The sequence below is a fragment of the Bombyx mori genome, chromosome 15 (assembly GCF_030269925.1).
Source record: "Bombyx mori chromosome 15, ASM3026992v2".
NCBI classification, from domain to species: Eukaryota; Metazoa; Arthropoda; class Insecta; order Lepidoptera; family Bombycidae; genus Bombyx; species Bombyx mori.
The window spans coordinates 2,832,557-2,851,220 of NC_085121.1; the positions used below are offsets into that span (position 1 = coordinate 2,832,557).

Genomic DNA, 18,664 nt, shown 5'->3' on the forward strand with positions numbered 1-18,664 from the left:
TTAGAACTTATATCTCAAGATGGGTGGCGCATTTACGTTGTGGATATCTATGGGCTCCAGTAACCACTTAACACCAGGTGGGCTGTGAGCTCGTCCACCCATATAAGCAATAAAAAAAAAAAAAAACTAAAGTCTTTTTAGCTTCTCTATTTTAAGATATAGATCCCGGATAAAGCTGTCGAAAAAGAAGTAGAAGTATTCCGAAGAATTTTACCGGCAGATAATAATAAAGAGTAAAATCCCATAACTCAAAGAGATGAAAGAAAAATATAATATCATAGTAACAAAAAACCCTTCGAAATCGTGTGACCTTCGACATACAAAGGGGTAACTGTCTAGACTGCCGCAAAATTATAAACGGGAGGTCATATTATTATATAATCTTGTTCGTTCGGACGGAATCTTACGGGTTAAATGACATCGAAAATTGACAAATTAAAGAGCGGACGATTGGACATGTGATGCGTATAGAGAAGATGCATGTGACTAGGAGATGTATGGACATGGTAGTGCAAGGTAGAGGGGAAGAAGACGACCGAAGAAGACATAGATGGAGTGTGTTAATGACTTGACGAATGTAGAAGAGTGTTGTTTTTTTCCCCCTATCTATGCTGATAGCCTTGAGAGGCTATTTCAGCTTCGCCCTAACATGTAGATGAGCTCACGGGGCTCGAACCGGAGTGTGGCTAACACTGATCCTAGCAAGAACAGTTTCGCAGAATCTACCACCGGATCGGAAACGCGCCCCACTGAGAAGATCCGGCGAGAAACTCAGTGGGCTGTGTCTATGGGTTAATTCGCTCGTCGAGCCCTTCGTCGCAAGCGACGGGTTCGACGTGGAGGGTGACCGGTGCTTGTGGTACCTAAAAGCACCGTTAATGGGTCGGGAGGATCCGTAATCACATGTTTTGGGCGACGTCGACTGTTTACCATTCGGTCTACAGGATCGGGTATGTAATTCCCGAAGGCCACGACAAGCGGGCTTTCATGTCGTGCCGCCTTCTCAAAGTGGCGCAATGATGCCGACTGTAGATAGATACTTACTAACTGAGTCAAGCTCCAGGTCATCATGGAGATCCACATTCCATAAGAACTATATTATCTATCTAACTATATTAACTATATATATTATATTATGAGTGTTGAGATGACGGCTGATAAAAGAGAATTGAATAGAAAAATTCTCTGTACCGACCCCACCTAGTGGGATAAGGTGGAGACAAAGAAGACGAGGAAAATTCAAAGAAAATCCAATTTAAAAAAAAAAAGTATTATAATCTAATGGTCGAGACTTTAATAGAAAGACAGAAAATACACGTGTAAATGCATTTTTTGCAAGAATTGGAGAAATGACATTACAATTACGCATTTGGACAGTATCATACTACATAGTATGTATATACAGTATTATAATAATATTATCTATGTAATGAACGTAAAATATAAATAATAATAAATCTAACAATTCTCCGTACATAGAGGATAAAAAAAAGTTTTGTTCGTTTCTCCTCTAATTTGTCCCGTAAGAAATATTTCTTGTAATTTAACGCGTCGCTTTGTTGGCTCCTTCATTCATACCGATTAATTTACCAATATTTGAGGTAGATATTATCTTATTGTACACGCAAATTATTTTCTTAGACGAATTGTTATGATAGATGAGATTAAACAGGGATTTGTTTATATTTGAATTATATTAATATTATTATAGGGATTGCCGAAGCGCCCTGGCCTAACTTGTGCTAATTGATGGCCCATGATAATTTACCCACTGAGTTTCTCGCCGGATCATTTCAGTCGGCCTCGATTCAGATACGCTAGTAGATTCAGTGAAGAACTGTTTTTACAAAGGCCAGTAGCAAATTTTCTCAGGTTGTGCACGTGAGCTCACCGTCTGTGAGTATCAGTGAGTGAGCTGTCAGTGAGTATCTGGAATAGCCCTTGAGAATAACAGCGATTAGTGAGGGGAAAGAAATACTAATCCCATATGCCGTTATTGCCGTAGTCACAATTCCAAAAGGATTGTTCGTGTCTGTATATATAATATAATATGTCTATAAAAGATAATTTATCAGTACTCCAATATATAACAATTATAAATTCAATAAGAATTTCACATAGCTTACCGTTCATAATCATCAAACAGTTTTATTTGGAAAAACTTTAGCTCTGGATCTAAAGCCATTACGGTCTATTTGCTAAGTGAATAAGAACATGAAATTGAGAGTAATAGAAGTGGACGTCTTTAATGAAACTAACAATTTTGATGTACCCGCAATTCCTTCTAAACTATCATTAACATATATTCGAATAGTATCCAATTTCAAAGCTGAGAAAATTAATTTTTTTATTACGATTTTTTTTATTGCTTAGATGGGTGGACGAGCTCACCGCCCACCTGGTTTTAATGTGGTTACTGGAGCCCATAGACATCTACAACGTAAATGCGCCACCCACCTCGAGATATAAGTTCTAAGATCTCAGTATAGTTACAACGGCTGCCCCACCCTTCAAACCGAAACGCATTACTGCTTCACGGCAGAAATAGGCAGGGCGGTGGTACCTACCCGTGCGGACTCACAAGAGGTCCTACCATCAGTAACGATTGTCAGCCGACAAGCGTACGGCCCGCCTGGTGTGAGTAGTAACCGTTGGCATGCACGTCAGCAATGCCAGGGGCATAGCCAAGCCCCTGCCTACCGCTGCTGCGTGTCTCTGAGCTGAATAGTCAGTAAACCGAAGCAAGTTATTCAGTTGTGAGACAGTTAGCAATAGCAATGTTTGTGCTCCGAATACCGTTCAACTATGCTTAAACAAAATTGAAAATTTCAGTATTTTTTCTTCGGATTTTCGTAACTCGTAAACATAGAAGACGGGTCGTAAAAGAAATATCGCATTATGCCCGAAATTAAAGCATACAAACGCATGATTAAATCTGTAAGGTAGTTTTAATTTTGGAAATTTCTGTGTCTATAATATTTAATTAAAATGTAACCGAATAAGGAATCCAAAGGAATCCACACCAAAAAATTTGCATCACAAAAAGCGATGGCGTCTTCAGTCTTATCCACACAAAGAAATTGCCTCTCAAAAAGCGATGGCGTCTTTAGTCTATATTTCCTCAAAAAACATTTCATAACGCAATTTCTTTTAACACCAGCTCCCGAGGTATAAAGTTAAACGTACCATAAAAAGTAAACACTTTTTCAATAAGCTAAAGTTTTTATGAGGAGCTCCAAAAAGAAAAACACTTCAGAAAAGCGATATTTCTTTATAGAGAACCAATTCGTTTACAGACATCATCAGGGGGCTGTTGTCAGTTTAACCCAAGAGGTGTCCTGAAATTCGGGTTACGATTACTACGCCGTTAACAATTTAATAGGGTTTCAAGTGGTGTTAAAATTCAAACAAAATTTGAAATGATTAAGTTGAATGAATTTAAAAAATACACTTAAAAGTTAAAAATCTACATTAAGTCATTAATATTTTAATCACTAGTACGAGTATCCTCGTTAGTATTTATAATAATAGAATTTTCTGCAGCGAGTTCCATGACGTCCACTAAATACCACATGGTATTTTCTTTTTGGAAGATGTGGTCGCAGCATTTCTTCCATTGATCAGCGTCTACCTACTAACCGTATTGCGTCATAAAATATTTTTTTCACGTCAGTCATCTTAAAAGTTGTATTGTTGGCAGCAATATAATTTGTATTTGGGCCCACACCAACTCAATGGGGTTGTACAGAACAATTATTATTTGTATTTGAACGAACTATAGTAGTAATTTTTTGAGGTAAAGTCAATTTCAAATTCCTATCTTTCTCCTTGCTTTATGTATGTTAATTTTTGTTATTTTGTCCACAGCCGAAGCGAGTCGGCTCTGAATAGCCCAACGGAGCCGGATGTGTCGCTGGCGGCTTCTCTCACCGACCCACTTGAAGCCCACACCCTGGATGAAGCTAGGAGAACAATAAGGTTAAAAAATACACCCAAAAAAATTTATGGCTTTTAAAAGTCAGATAGGATTTGTAACAATACCGTGTATAAAATATTGAAAGGCGATTTCATGCAGCAGAGATGCGAATGTTGCGATGGATGTGTGGAGTAACGAGAATGGATAGAATACGGAATAAATATGTTAGAGGAAGTCTGAAAGTGGTACCTGTGACAGAGAAGCTGAGAAGTGCGCGTTTGGGATGGTATGGACATGTGATGAGACGGAATAAGAATGAGGTTGGTAAGAGAATGTTAACTATGAATGTGGAAGGATATAGAGGAAGAGGTAGACCTAAGAAGAAATGGATGGATTGCGTGAAAGACGATATGGGTAAGAAGGGAGTGAGCGAATAAATTGTATATGATAGAGGAGTATGGATGGAGAAAACATGTTGCGCCGACCCCAGGTGACTGGGAGAAGGGCAGGAGAATGATGATGACCGTGTATAAAATATTGACGTATAATAAAGGGAATTGAATTGTTATTTTTAAAATATTATTAAATATGTTCCTAATTTGAATTCACAGGGATCTCCGAATGAAATACAGGGCACAGGCGCATCAGCTGCTGACATGGCGCCGTGCTCATCGTACCCAAGAAGAGCTCGTTTCTCGACTACAGCGAGAAAAGGCCGAACAACTGAAGAGCCTCTCCAGCCAACTGCTTCTCTTCGAATCACGACTCGTTCGGAAGCAAAAAGAGATAACCACCATGCTTGCGTTACGAGAATCTATTATCATGAAGCAGCAGAAAGTGATCGAGAGCCTTCAAGTCAAATTAATGGACAACGGCATTGACATGTCGCAAAACATTCCAGATTTCAGGGATATGCTGCAAGATACGCACATCACTGGCGACTTTGATTCACTCAACGACTCCGATTCCGCTGTCATTATGGAGGACGCTGATTACGACAGCAACACTTCACATTTAAGATTCAGATCCACAAACCCCGACAGCGTGACTGTAGTTAGATCAATATCAGATGCCATAGATCCGAACATGAAATACAGTGTGGTTCGCCGTTCAAATGGCTTCTTAAGAAGACCAGAAATTCTGGAAACCGTATACAGCGTGGAAGAAGAAATGGATGGCGATTCCACGAAGGGCCTGAGCGCGCAGAGCAGCACAGAGAAGGAAATTAAAGAAGCAAACAAAACCGACGAAGAAAAACATACAAGCCTATTAGCTCAAAGGCGAGACAACTTTCGCATGAGGAGCGTTGTGTTAACCGGAGAAATTAAAAGCATCGAGGGTGACAAAGATCTCAAGACCAAAAAAGAGAAGGACATTTGGTCGTATAGTTATGTGCCAAAAAGGATGACTCCCGCCAACGATTCTGATGATGAAGTAACTTCGAACGCTGACAGCGCTGACGAGGACCCAGAACCGAAGCCGAACCACGTGGTCACCTACAACAGAGTTATGTCGAACCACAGAAACGTAACGAAACCAAAAGACGTCAAGTACAAGAGGATTAACAAAGCCAAATCGAAGAGCCTGGAGGAGCTTCGCGGAAGATTAAAGAATTGGGTCGAGAAGGGAAACAAGCTTTCAAATGTACCTTTAGAGCACGCTCAGAGCTATGCCTAATTCAAAAGTTCCTTTTATTGTATTAGCTGTGTGAAATCAAAACACATTTGACTTAACGCTTCTTCAGATGCTTTCTTCAAAGTGGTATTGTTGTGTCACAAAATTTACTAATGAATAGGTAGATTACACAAGAGTATTTTAGATAAATGTTTCATGTTAGGCTTGTAAGTAGTACCGGCTTGACTTAAAACGAGGCCAGATTCATTGAAATTCTTATTCTTGATACTTGAACTATTGTAAATAATTTCTTATTGTAAATTATAGGTTTTGTAAGTGTCTTAGTCAATTGTTATGCGGTTTATCTTTTGGCTCATAGATGATTCAAATATTGGATTGGAGTTTAAAGAAATTCAATTTTGAGAAGACATTAAAACTAGGTAGAACGAAATTTTGAGAACAATTATTGGAAAGTTTTGATTCGCAATTCTTTGAATTTTTAAAAATCTTTCGCTTATTTTTGAACAGAAATTCGGTATCTGCGGAGAAATAGGATTTGTATTTATGCGTCTGACTGATTTTGCATATTATATGTTTTTCTTTTGTATCCAAATCGATAATAAATTTATTATAATATTTATGTACGTTATTTCGCACCTTTAGAATTATAAAGACCCAACTCAAAAAATGTGTTTTTTGGAAAACATCCATTAAAGTTCTCAACCCGAAAAAACATAGAGGAAGGGGACAGAGTGAAAGAGACCGATAGATTGCTTTGTCCTTTTATAAGGTACTTATGGTCATTTGATTACTAAAAGTCGCTGAACAAGATAGTTCTAGGTCAATTTTTGAATTAAAGACGAAATTCAAATATTTCAAAATGAGTATCTATAATTTTAAAGGTGCGATTTGTGCGTATGAGTTCGTAGCCGGATTTAAATTGAGATTCTGTGATTTTGTCTTGATTTTGTACTGTTTTTTGTCTCAACTCAAAAAAACTTTTTTAGTTGAAAAATATTTTGTCAAGGACTTGAACATATCGACGCTTGAAAGGCAAACGTGACTAAGCGACAATGCGTGAACTTTACAGTAGACTAATATAAAGTTGAAATACCTGAAAAAAATTCTATTTTAACAAATCTAGCTGTAGTAGAATCTAGCTAGTAGCTGTAGGATTGAAATGATTTTAAGAGACCTAGAAATATATATTTTTTTGCGCATCGAATATGGTTATTGCCTATCATTTATGTACAGAGCAGTTATTGTCGCTTTGTCACGTTTGCCTTTCAAGCGTCGATATTTAAAATTAAGAATTTTAAAAGTTTTAAGAAAAAAAATTTTTTTTTCAGTCAAGTTCATAGTTTTATTTTAATCAAACTGTAGACACAGAAAAGTTCATACGAATGAATGAACACAATTTTTTTCTTTTGAAATGCGACTAAACGCGATTAAATAAAAGGCATACATTGAAAATGTTTCAATTATCTTCTTCAATAGTTTTAATACATATTTAGTAGTGTCTTGGTGCCAATTGTAATTTAGTGTTGTCATAATTAAAGTAAAACAAATAAAATAAATATTATAAAAAAAGCTCATTGATCTGTGAATTTCAATGTGTACAGAATAAATCTTCATGTTTAAAATAAAAATAAATATGAAAAGATTAAAAATATAAACAAAAAAGTTATTAAGTAAAAATTTCTATTAAATAAGTTCAACAAATAAAAACGTTTTTACTGCTGGTGGACACAGACAAACATGTTGCCCATATGGTGAGTGGACTCCGTTGTTCATGGACATCAGCAAGGCCAGGGTAATACCCAAGTTCTCGTCTACCGCCATTCAAGGACTTAACGACCTACGTTCCAAGTTCTGTAAAACCAAATATGTTATAGCGTAATAGCTTTTTATTCGCCGGATATACATTCCGTTAATATGCCGCGAATAAAGAAACCGTGAATATGGAAAAGCACGTTTACAAAGGATATGCGGTTGGATTCCTACATATTGGAATCTTATGTTTAAATCGGTGTACCGATTAGATCCGTAAATAAATAAATCTTTAACCGCGAACATAAGGATTGGGTGTCTTTTTTTAATCCACGATTAGTGAAAACACAAATGAAGGAATCGCGAATAAAGAGATTTTACTGTATTGGAATGTAGCCATACCTATTTATTGCCAATTGATTACCTATTCATGCGAATGGGTAAAATTTTAATTTTAATTTTCTACTACATTCTCACACACATGAACCTAATAGCATACGTTAAAGCAAAACCCCCCACAATGGGATTAAAGCAAAACCCCACACAATGGGATCAAATCGTTGTCGCTCCTATATCTGCCGCGTAGTGCTCTATAGTCTGCTCTGTGGTCTAAAGGGTACCACTATTTTAATGAACCTTCGACCTGGAACTCAACGCTCACATGCTATTGTATGTAATTTTAGGAGATAAAATTTAATAAATTATTTAAAAAAATTGACAGAAAAATCGATCTTGGTTCTTCCTAACCGAATTTAAAATGACGTCCTCAATTCGGTCCTCATGTTTATTAAGCGTATGCTGTTCACCTGATTAATTTCTCGAACGATTTAAATATAAAAGATTTCTCTGTACACAAATCTTTGTATGTTTAACATATCATCACATATTTAATTCACATCCTAAAGTAAACGATCGTATATTTTATTGAAAAGAATATTAAAATATTTAACGCTAATTACATGGTTTTATTTTTAACAATAGAAACCCTTCGTAATGACGTTGATAAAATGTTGCCAACAACAAATAAAACAGTTTCAACCCGATTCAATTGTTCGAAGGATTTGATTGAGATGATCCACGTCAGGAATAGTGTATCCGTTCTACCACATTCTTCCTGACTCTGAAGCCAGCCCTTTATCCAATTTCCTGGAATGCCTTCTTGAAGCTGCTCGATGTGTTTATCAAAAACTCATTACTGACTGATCTCTTTCAATAACTAACAAAAAATGCAGTCAATATATTTAAGTAATTCAATGGAGCATACTAAAATTTGATTATATCGTCAATATTCACATCTACTATACAAAACCTCACTTGGCGGGTACGAGAGCGATGCTTTCATATTCCCCATCAAAAAAAAACCCGACTAGCTGAGAACCTTAGTAGTCGATTTAAACTTTTCTCCGTGTGATTACTAAGTAAAAACACGGGTCTTTTGTTAGAATTTATTATGAATAATGAATGGTTTTTGTAGAACAATTTGGTCCGCTAGTAAATAACTATTATCACTAAAAGGTTCCATGATTTAACTCCGAAACCGGATTAATTTATAGCATAACGCCTGACCTGAAAATTATAGCAACTTATTTTAAAAATACATCTAATATTGTAATAGGTACATACCGAGATTATGTCGGCACATCAAAACGTAAATGTCAGAAGTCAAACTTTAATCATCATTTTTAAAACTGAAATATTTTATTTTAAATCAGCTTCGTAATAATTAAGTTGTGAAAAGGTTCGAATCGAAAAAATATAATAGAAACAAAATTTGAATGAAATGATAGTATGACTTATGCAGGGCAGCGAAAAGAGCCAAAAACGAGACGATTGTGGACTCCTGATGCTTTTAATGACGATAACGCATGACAAAAAATGAATAGCTCAAGGTAACTAAGCAAGAGCGCATGTCCCTGTTGTGTGCTTGTGGTGGCTTCTTGCGAAATGATTCTGAGCTTTTGAATGACCGAAACATTTTAATTAAATTTCATGGTAGCTTAGGTAAGAGACAATGCTGTCACATAATGTGGGATATGGGGAGAGTGAGAGAAAGAGAGAATATACTTAATTGCACAACACAATAAACATTTTAAAAAAGCGGTCAACAAGCAGATACATTTGTACAATAGGCGATCTGATAGCTAAAAGCGATCTCTTTCAAAAAACCGATTTATTTGCAGAAATCCTGAAAAGATAAAGGATACAGCAGGTATGTTGCAGTGTTATAAAGATAAGGACAAGAATCACTACATAGTATAAAATCAAGTCGCTTTCTCTGTCCCTATGTATGCTTAAATCTTTAAAACTACGCAACGGATTTTGATGCGGCTTTTAATAGTTAGAGTGATTGAAGAGGAAGGTCTATATGTATAATAACATCCATTAAATAGTGGAGAAATCAATAGTAAATTACAGTTTCCGAAGCGAAGCGAGGCCGGGGCGCTAGTAAATAATATAATAAAGAAGTTGCTCTGAGTTCACACTTTTATCCATTCATTTAAATGGATCTTACAAGAAACCATAAAGTTATCGTTTGTAAGAGCTCTTATTCCTACCATACGATGTCAGAAAACTAATCTTGGAAGTCTAAAGTAGCCGCGGGGAATTAGATTGTCTTTGATTTCATAATTTTTTTTGCTCATCACACAATGGAATTGAGGTTTTGAGAGAGCGTCGTCACTGATTCTTTTGAGTTTGTAGATTAATAGTGAACCAGACGGATTAAGATTAATGTTCTAGACGTAATAATCTTATTGTTGCAGCTAGTCTGGTAATATATGGTTACTGAAGGCCGTAGACATCACGTGTATGCCACTTCTCATTTTGTTAAAATAGGATTGAAGTTGAACTTTTTTTTTATTGCCATTGTAGGTAGACGAGCATACGGCCCACCTGATGGTGAGTGGTTACCGTCGCCCATGGACTTCAGCAACGCCAGGGGCAGAGCCAAGCCGTTGCCGACCGCTTAATAGCCTCGTTTGAAGAAGGACATGTCATAGCGCTCGGGAGACACCGTGGAGGGAAGCTCATTCAATAGCCGGATGGTACGTTGCAAAAAATACCTCTGGAAACGCACTGTCGATGAACGCAGCGGTCCCAGATAATATGGATGAACTCTGCTCCAATGGCGGGAGGTGCGATGTTAAAAAAGGAGATGAGGGGAGATTTAAAACAAAACAAAAAATGTAAACATGAATCTCTGGCTTTGTTGTTTGCTAGAGGTACGGCATTTTTATTAAAAAAAAAAAAAAAAAAAAAAATATTCTGTATTGTACTGAACTGTATTGTACAATCGCTGTTGCACAGTCTGCTTCGTTACAGATTGATGGGATGTTGCCATTTACGTTTCATTCCCTACCAACAGTAAATTTTCATTCTTATTATTGTTATTACGATACGAGTAACGCCATCTGTCGTCAAATAGCAAAAATGTCTAAATAAGTTGAAGTCTTTTTTTGCGAACCTCCTACGAAGTCCCCGCACCAAGCGCAGCCCCTTACCTACCTAAGACTTGTTTGCAAGAGCGAACCGCGAGCCCAAGGAATTTAGAGCCCTACCCACTAAACGACCCCTGCACTCTCGCCCCCAAGAGTCCGATCCCCCAAGGTGAGAACCCGGGTGAGGTATGGGATTACTGTGGTCAACACTTCAATCAGAGCGCAACTCAACACAAGGACGCCACGCCGACAGAGCTTTCTAGACCGTCAGACCGCCCAGACCTTGCTGTTGCTGTCCCGGAATACCCCGCTGGACCAGAAGCAGTGCTATTGCTATTGGAACATAATTGAAGTGGCGTTATTCAAGTTACGATATTCATGGACTCTGTAAACGCCAATAACGTGAATTCGTCAAATTTTGTAATGAATTTTGCACAGAATTTAATGAAAAGACGAGAATCCTAAAGGTTCTTATACAAATAGGCACTCAATAAAAAATTTCAAGAAACCTTATTATCGGTGACAATTCTTCTTGATTGGCAGTCTCGGCTGATTGGGTGTTGTCATAGAGCAACCTGGACAGAAAGTATAAGTTAATTTAAAAATTGTAATTTATTATTATAATTTTAGTGCTGAACTTAGTCTCAGATATTTTGCAGAAATTGTAAAGGAATTTAAAAAAAAAGTACCTTATAATTTTTTTTAACTTAAAAACATATAAAGATCAATGCTAAATTCACAGCAACAAAATTCTAAATGCTTATTTATAACTTATTAAAAACGTTATATGTGTTCGTGCTAAGACACGTCCGTGTAGGTTGATACCTAATTCAATTATTACCTAACACAATTACAATAAAACTGCGCAATAGTGGGTATTCCGACGCTCTGCGCTTTATACGCATTAATAGACTATCGATCTATCAACGGTTCGCGTTGTAAGGTTTAAATTGATAATTGATACACTGAGTCATCTTCGAAAACAAAGTCTTCTAGACAACATAACGAAACATAATATTAGCAGTGATGTCACATCGCACTTTGAATACTCTTTACAATAGATAGTGTTCATATCTCCAGTCAGGGCAGACGAGCAAGCCACCTTATGCTAAGTGGTCACCGCCGCTCCTGAAATCATGCCAGGAGCACAGCTGCTACTGTTTTTATTTATTTATAGCTTAGATGCAAGCTCTCAGCCCACCTGGTGTTAAGTGGTTACTGGAGCCCATAGACATCCACAACGTAAATGCGCCATCCACCTTGAGATATAAGTTCTGAGATCTCAGTATAGTTACAACGGCTGTCCCACCCTTCAAACCGAAACGCATTACTGCTTCACAGGAGAAACAGGCACCTACCCGCACGAACTCACAAGAGGTCCTACCACCAGTAAAATAGGCAGGGTGGTGGTACCTACCCGCACGGACTCATAAGCGGTCCTACTAAAAATGCGATTGTGTTCGTCCAATGATTGTGAAGTTTCATCATAATCATTAACACCACAAAGCCTAAATCCATTTTATGTTTTTTATTAACATTCAGAGGAAAAACGGGACTTTTAATTGGCGACACGCTCAAAAATTGAAAGAAAATAAACTAATCAATGTATGAGAAAATGAGTACTGAGTATTTTGTCTGCAACAGAGACACAGCGACCGTTGTTAGTATTCTCGATGCTTTATTGGTTCTAAATATTTCAGATAGTATCTATTCTGCGTTCTACACAATTCTGTGGTAGCCTCTGTACCGCGCCGTTTTATAACAAATTCGTTTTGTTGTGAGCGGCAATGGAAGGAAAACAAATGTTGATTCAATTGAGGAAATCGTCTCGGGCGCGAAAGAAACGCTCTAATGGACTTTTAAAACCTTGTTTATACAAGATAAGTGGTTGAGCCTATGTGTTTTTTCGTTATTGAACCGAAAAAAACGATCTAAATTTAAGGGCTCAGTGATTGGATAATTGTTTTTAGCTAATGCCAGATTGTAGCCTTCGGTAGAATTACTTTAATTTGTTATTTAAAAATTACGCTTGTGGAATAGGTCTTGATTGATTCCCCGGATCTACTCTCGGTGCCCCATCAAGCACCGGTCACCGTTCTCGTCAAACTCTTCGATTACAATTTAAAACAATAATTGTGGATATTTTTTTTGTGATAATTTCTGTGTGATTGATTGATTGATTGATTGATTGATTGAGTTTTTTAACGTTCTCGATAGCGTAAAAGTTAACTCATATTTGTATGGAATGGGATCGTTTGCGTAAGTTTGCCGTTAGGGGCGCTGTTCCAACTGCATACAAAATTGGGTTAACTTTTACACTATCGAGAACTTTAAGAAACTCGCACTAAGCACACTGATGGGAGGGTAAACCGCTTCGTTACGTAGCGCGTTACGGCGCCAGTCGGTCTAGCTTCCCTTTCTCTCACGCATACGGGCAGCGGTATTGGGAACGTGTATGTAGCTCTTAATTATTTATATATCTTTTTCAATTTGAGTTTAAATTTTCCTTACGTTATCATATTAATATATATAAAATTTAGGTAATAACCTAAGCTTTTCTCATGTTAAACAATATTAAATAGTTCAACTTAGATTAGTTTATGTTATCACTTCTGTCGGGCGTACCGAGACGCACAATTTTTTATTTATTTCTTCGATGGATGGACGAGCTCACGGCCCACCTGGTGTTAAGTGGTTACCGGAGCCCATAGACATCTACAAAGTAACTGCCGCCACCCACCTTGAGACATGAGTTCTAAGTCTCAGTTTTTACAGTACAACGGCTACCCCACCATTCAAACCGAAACGCATTACTGCTGCACGGCAGAAATAGGCAGGTGGTGGTAGCTACCTGTGAGGACTCACAGGACGTCCTACCACCAGTAATTACGCAAATTATAATTTTTTGGGTTTAATTTTTATTACACGATGTTATTCCTTCACCGTGAAAGTCAATCGTGAACATTTGTTATGTATGTATTTATTATTCAACTTTCTTTCACGCGGTTCATATAGTTAAAACTTGTATGTTTGTTTGTTAACTCTTTAGCATCTCAGCCCACCTAAACTTGATTTATATTATTTACTAGTTGACCTGGCAGACTTCGTAGTGCCTCAAATAAAAGGAATCCGTCCGACGGGGGACACATCAAAGGAAAAACAAAATTGTTATTTTTATCAATTCCCCGAGGATTTTCATATTTATCTACCTTTTAAACCTTCTTTGGACTTCCACAAATAATTCAAGACCAAAATTAGCCAAATCGGTCCAGCCGTTCTCGAGTCTTAGCGAGACTAACGAACAGCAATTCATTTTTATACATATAGATTTAAGATTTATAATAAAAATATACTATTCGTAGATTACATCCTGAGTAATTATAATAACCCGCAACTGCTTGTTTAATAATAAATCTACATAAGTATAACAAGTTCGTTGATATAAAAACGATTTATTCAACTTATCCATGAGTTCGCGTGTTCCGTCAGAACGTGTGATTTATGTGTGAAGTTTTAGTAAAATTAATACATTACCAGCAATGTAAGGCTTGTAGAATTACGTATACTCGTAATGACGTAACAAAATTTGGAATATGCGTTTGTACGTTGAAGATTTTTTTTTTTTTATTGCTTAGATGGTTGGACGAGCTCACAGCCCACCTGGTGTTAAGTGGTTACTGGAGCCCATAGACATCTACAACGTAAACGTATCTCAGTATAGTTACAACGGCTGCCCCACCCTTCAAACCGAAACGCATTACTGCTTCACGGCAGAAATAGGCAGGGCGGTGGTACCTACCCGCGCGGACTCACAACAGGTCCTACCACCAGTAATTACGCAAATTATAATTTTGCGGGTTTCACTTTTATTACACGATGTTATTCCTTCACCGTGGAAGTCAATCGTGAACATAAATTTTTAATAATGTTTCAGTGGTACCTACCTACCTTAGCGTAAGAATCAATTTTTTCATTTTATTTTTTTCTTTCACGCATTTTTCTAATTCATTAGAATATTATGCAAAATAACTCTTTATCTCTTTATCGTTTTCAAGGACAGGAAAGCGCATGGTTGACATGATGGTGGGCGACTACGAAAGATCGTGGACTTCGGATTACTTCGTAATCTTCTTTTCTTCTTAGACGGGTAAACAAGCTCACGGCCTACCTGATGTTAAGCTGTTACCGGAGCCCCGGGAACACTTACATTATAGATGTCGGGTGACCATTTGTTAGAGAATCACTTTGTTGTCGTTTTGCTGTCGTCGTGGCCTAAAGGATAAAGACGTCGGGTGCATTCGTGTTGAGCGATGCACCGGTGTTCGAATCCCAGGCGGGTACCAATTTTTCTAATGAAATACGTACTCAACAAATGTTCACGATTGACTTTCACGGTAAAGGAATAACATCGTGTAATAAAAATTAAACCCGAAAAATTATAATTTGCGCAATGACTGGTGGTAGGAACTCTTGTGAGTCCGCGCGGGTAGGTACCACCACCCTATCTATTTCTACTGTGAAGCAGTAATGCGTTTCGGTTTGAAGGGCGGGGCGGCCGTTGTAACTACATATACTGAGATCTTAGAACTGATATCTCAAGAATGGTGGCGCATTTACGTCGTAGATGTATATGGACTCCAGTAACCACCAGGTGGGCTGTGAGCTCGTCCACCCACGTAAGCAATAAAAAAAAATGTATGTTAGAGAAATAATAATAACAAAGAACCTCCACAAAAGTTTATTAAAAAAAAACCGGTACATTAACTAACATGTTGATACTGACACTTCCCTTTTATCGCAGCGTATTCTAAGCAGCTCTTCAGGGTCCCTCGTGAATAATTAAGACGCGACGTCGCTAGAACGACGCTGAATGACACGAATTACTCCATATAACGACGAGTATACGAGTGCTTCCCACTCGACGACACTTAGCCAAACTTGAAATATACCACATCCATACTAATCTATATATATAAAAGAGAGTCGTGTTAGTTACACTATATATAACTCAAGAACGGCTGAATTTATTTGGCTGAAAATTGGTGGGGAGGTAGCTTAGAACCAGGAGAAGGACATAGGATACTTTTTATCACGTTCCCGTGGGACGTGACATAAAACGTGGTATAACAAAACGCAACTGATATCGAATAATAAAACGCAACTGACAGCTAAAGGTAATCTATGGTTAATTATAGTCTATGGTTCTCTATGGCAGTCTATGGTTAATTATGGTAGAATTTTGAAGTTGACCGGTTGATGTATTTGTTTCGAGTTTCTATTAGCTTATTGTGGTGAGATAGGTCATCATTAAGAAAGCCATGGCGCGACCAACACGATCAAATCTTTCCCGACGAAGCCGTAATGCAGCTAGGATTCGAAACATTGCGAGTGAAAGGACTGAGGGAGAACAAAAAAATACAATAATAATAATAACAACATCTAAAATACATGGTCAATAAAGTATCATTAAAATATTTCCTTTTTTAATTTACAATAAATAACCAAATAAAAAATTGCTCTTGATAAAATCAAAAGTCTGCTCATTTATTGCCTCTAAGGCGGAGCAAAGTTCGCCGGGTCACCTAGTATCTTTATATATATAAATGAAAGTCGTGTTAGTTACACTATTTATAACTCAAGAACGGCTGAATTTGGCTGAAAATTGGTGGGAAGGTAGCTTAGAACTAGGAGAAGGACATAGGATTTGAACTTTTTATCACGTTTCCGTTAGACATGACATAAAATGTGATATAAACAAAACGCAACTAATATTGTATAACAAAACGCAACTGACAGCTAAACGTAATGTAGTCTATGGTTAATTAAAGTAGAATTTTGAAGTTGACCGGTTGATGTGTTTGCTAAAATACATGGCCAATAAATTATCAATAAAATACTTGCTTTTTTAAGTTACATTAATTATCCAAATAAAAAGTTGACCTTGATAAAATCAAAAGTCTGCTCATTTATTGCCTCTAAGGCGGAAAAAAGTTCGCCGGGTCACTTATAAATACGAAGGAATGCGAAAAACAATGTTTGTCAGTTGCGTTTTTATGCGCAAATCATTAAATCGAATTTGATAGAGAATTTGATTTGATGTGGAAGTCGAACCTCACCGAAAACTCCTGCCGCCCACAGCCGGCGCCCTACCCCGGACCGGGCCGGAGTCCAGTCGGGGCTATTGAGACGGCAGGACAGGGTTGACGCAGAGCATATTATATCCATCCCGCAGGAAAGGAGGCAGTCTACTTTGAACCCTGAGCACGGGTCAATCCTTAGGCCATCTAAATTGTAGTCTACACGGGTGAAGCTGTAGATGAAAGCTAATAATTTATAATTGAACATCCTTTTTTTTCTTCTTATGCTGATAGCTTTGAGAGGCTATTTCAGCTTCTCCTTGACGTGTAGGTGAGCTCACGGGGCTCTAACCGGGAGTGTTGCTAATACTGGCCATAGCAAGAGCAGTGCTTCGCAGAATCTACCGCCGGATCGGAAGCGCGACTCACTGAGAAGATCCGGCGAGAAACTCAGTGTGCTGAGTCTGTGTTAATTCGCTCGTCGAGCCCTTCTTCGCAAGCGACGGGTTCGACAAAGATGGTGACGGGTGCTTGTGGTACCTAAAAGCACCGTTAATCGATCGGGAGGATCCGCAATGACGCGTATTGGGCGACGCCGTCTGAACATCCTTGATGTGCATCCAAGTGTATTTACGTTTCCTCAGTGGAAAAATATATTGATCAATGCTATTTTTGTGTACCATCTAGTATTAAGTTGTTATCAATCTGAGTCGCCACTACGGCGACCACTAATTACGCAAATTCGTTAAATTACTTGGTGGAAATCGTTCCTGGAAAAGGGTTAGTCGAGTAAGTATTTCGCTAGAAATATCACCACTAAACTATGGAGTTCAAACATCGGCTACCTTAATAATTAAAGTTGTTATCTATTTACGTGGCGTCTGTCATAACTACATAAAATAAACCATATACCACTCTCAACCGTAACAACATTAATAATATTCACATACCATTCTCAACCGTAACAACATTAATAATATTCACATACCATTCTCAACCGTAACAACATTAATAATATTCACATACCATTCTCAACCGTAACAACATTAATAATATTCACATACCATTCTCAACCGTAACAACATTAATAATATTCACATACCATTTTCAACCGTAACAACATTAATAATATTCACATATCATTCTCAACCGTAACAACATTAATAATATTCACATACCATTTTCAACCGTAACAACATTAATAATATTCACATACCATTCTCAACCGTAACAACAATGGATTTTACTGGTGCTAGGATTTCTGGTGAGCCCGCACGGGTAGGTTAGGTAGGTTAGCCTATATCTGCCGTGAAGCAGTAATACGTTTAGGTTTGAAGGGTGGGGCAGCCGTTATACTTTAAAAACGGAGACCTTAGAACTCATGTCTCGATGTGTGTGGCGGCATTTACTTTGTAGATGTTTATCGATTCCGCTAACCCTTTAACACTAGCTGTGAGCTTGTCCACCCATCTAGACAATAAAAACAAACTCAAGGTCAAGCCTTCGAAAATTAAGTACTATAGCAACCCTAACGCCTGCCGCGTCGGCAGCCGTGTCTGATCGCGCGCCGCGAACAATCAGGAGTTCTCGTTGTCGGCTTCCGGCGCGATTCAAAGAGTAGCGACCGAGGGGCTTTCCCTTTGGCAAGCCGCGCGCGCCCCTTTTCGTGCGCCGACAGTTCACCCGCGCAACCACCGAAGCAAACACACGAGAATACGTCCGCACCTCGCTCGCTACCATTCCTTTTCGAACTTGTTTGTGGGACCCTCTGGAGTATTCATACCCAGTGCTCCAGCTGGACAACACAAAAGTACTTATATCCGATTTCACCACAAAATTGTACCAGTGAT

At 38.0% G+C, this 18,664-nt stretch overlaps 1 protein-coding gene and 1 long non-coding RNA gene across 5 annotated transcripts in view; one reads left to right on the forward strand and one right to left on the reverse strand.

Annotated features, from left to right (window-relative positions):
- The window catches only part of LOC101741356 (uncharacterized), a 138,480-nt gene extending 130,225 nt beyond the window's left edge, over positions 1 to 8,255 (forward strand). For both annotated transcript variants that reach the window (XM_062672411.1, XM_021349555.3), the window contains exons 3-4: positions 3,868 to 3,978; positions 4,528 to 8,255. In XM_062672411.1, the coding sequence (XP_062528395.1) occupies positions 3,868 to 3,978; positions 4,528 to 5,593 (1,177 nt within the window). In that variant the 3' untranslated portion in view covers positions 5,594 to 8,255. The remainder of the gene's footprint in view (positions 1 to 3,867; positions 3,979 to 4,527) is intronic.
- LOC110385623 (uncharacterized) overlaps positions 1 to 18,664 on the reverse strand; it is an 85,380-nt gene that overhangs the window by 45,735 nt on the left and 20,981 nt on the right. For 2 of the 3 annotated variants that reach the window (XR_002430864.3, XR_005245584.2), the window contains 2 exons: positions 11,247 to 11,312; positions 8,734 to 8,866 (listed from right to left, as the gene is read on the reverse strand). This is a non-coding gene — a long non-coding RNA (uncharacterized LOC110385623). Of the gene's footprint in view, positions 1 to 8,733; positions 8,867 to 11,246; positions 11,313 to 18,664 lie in introns of those variants that run through there. The other variant, XR_009974951.1, reaches the window with a different exon arrangement.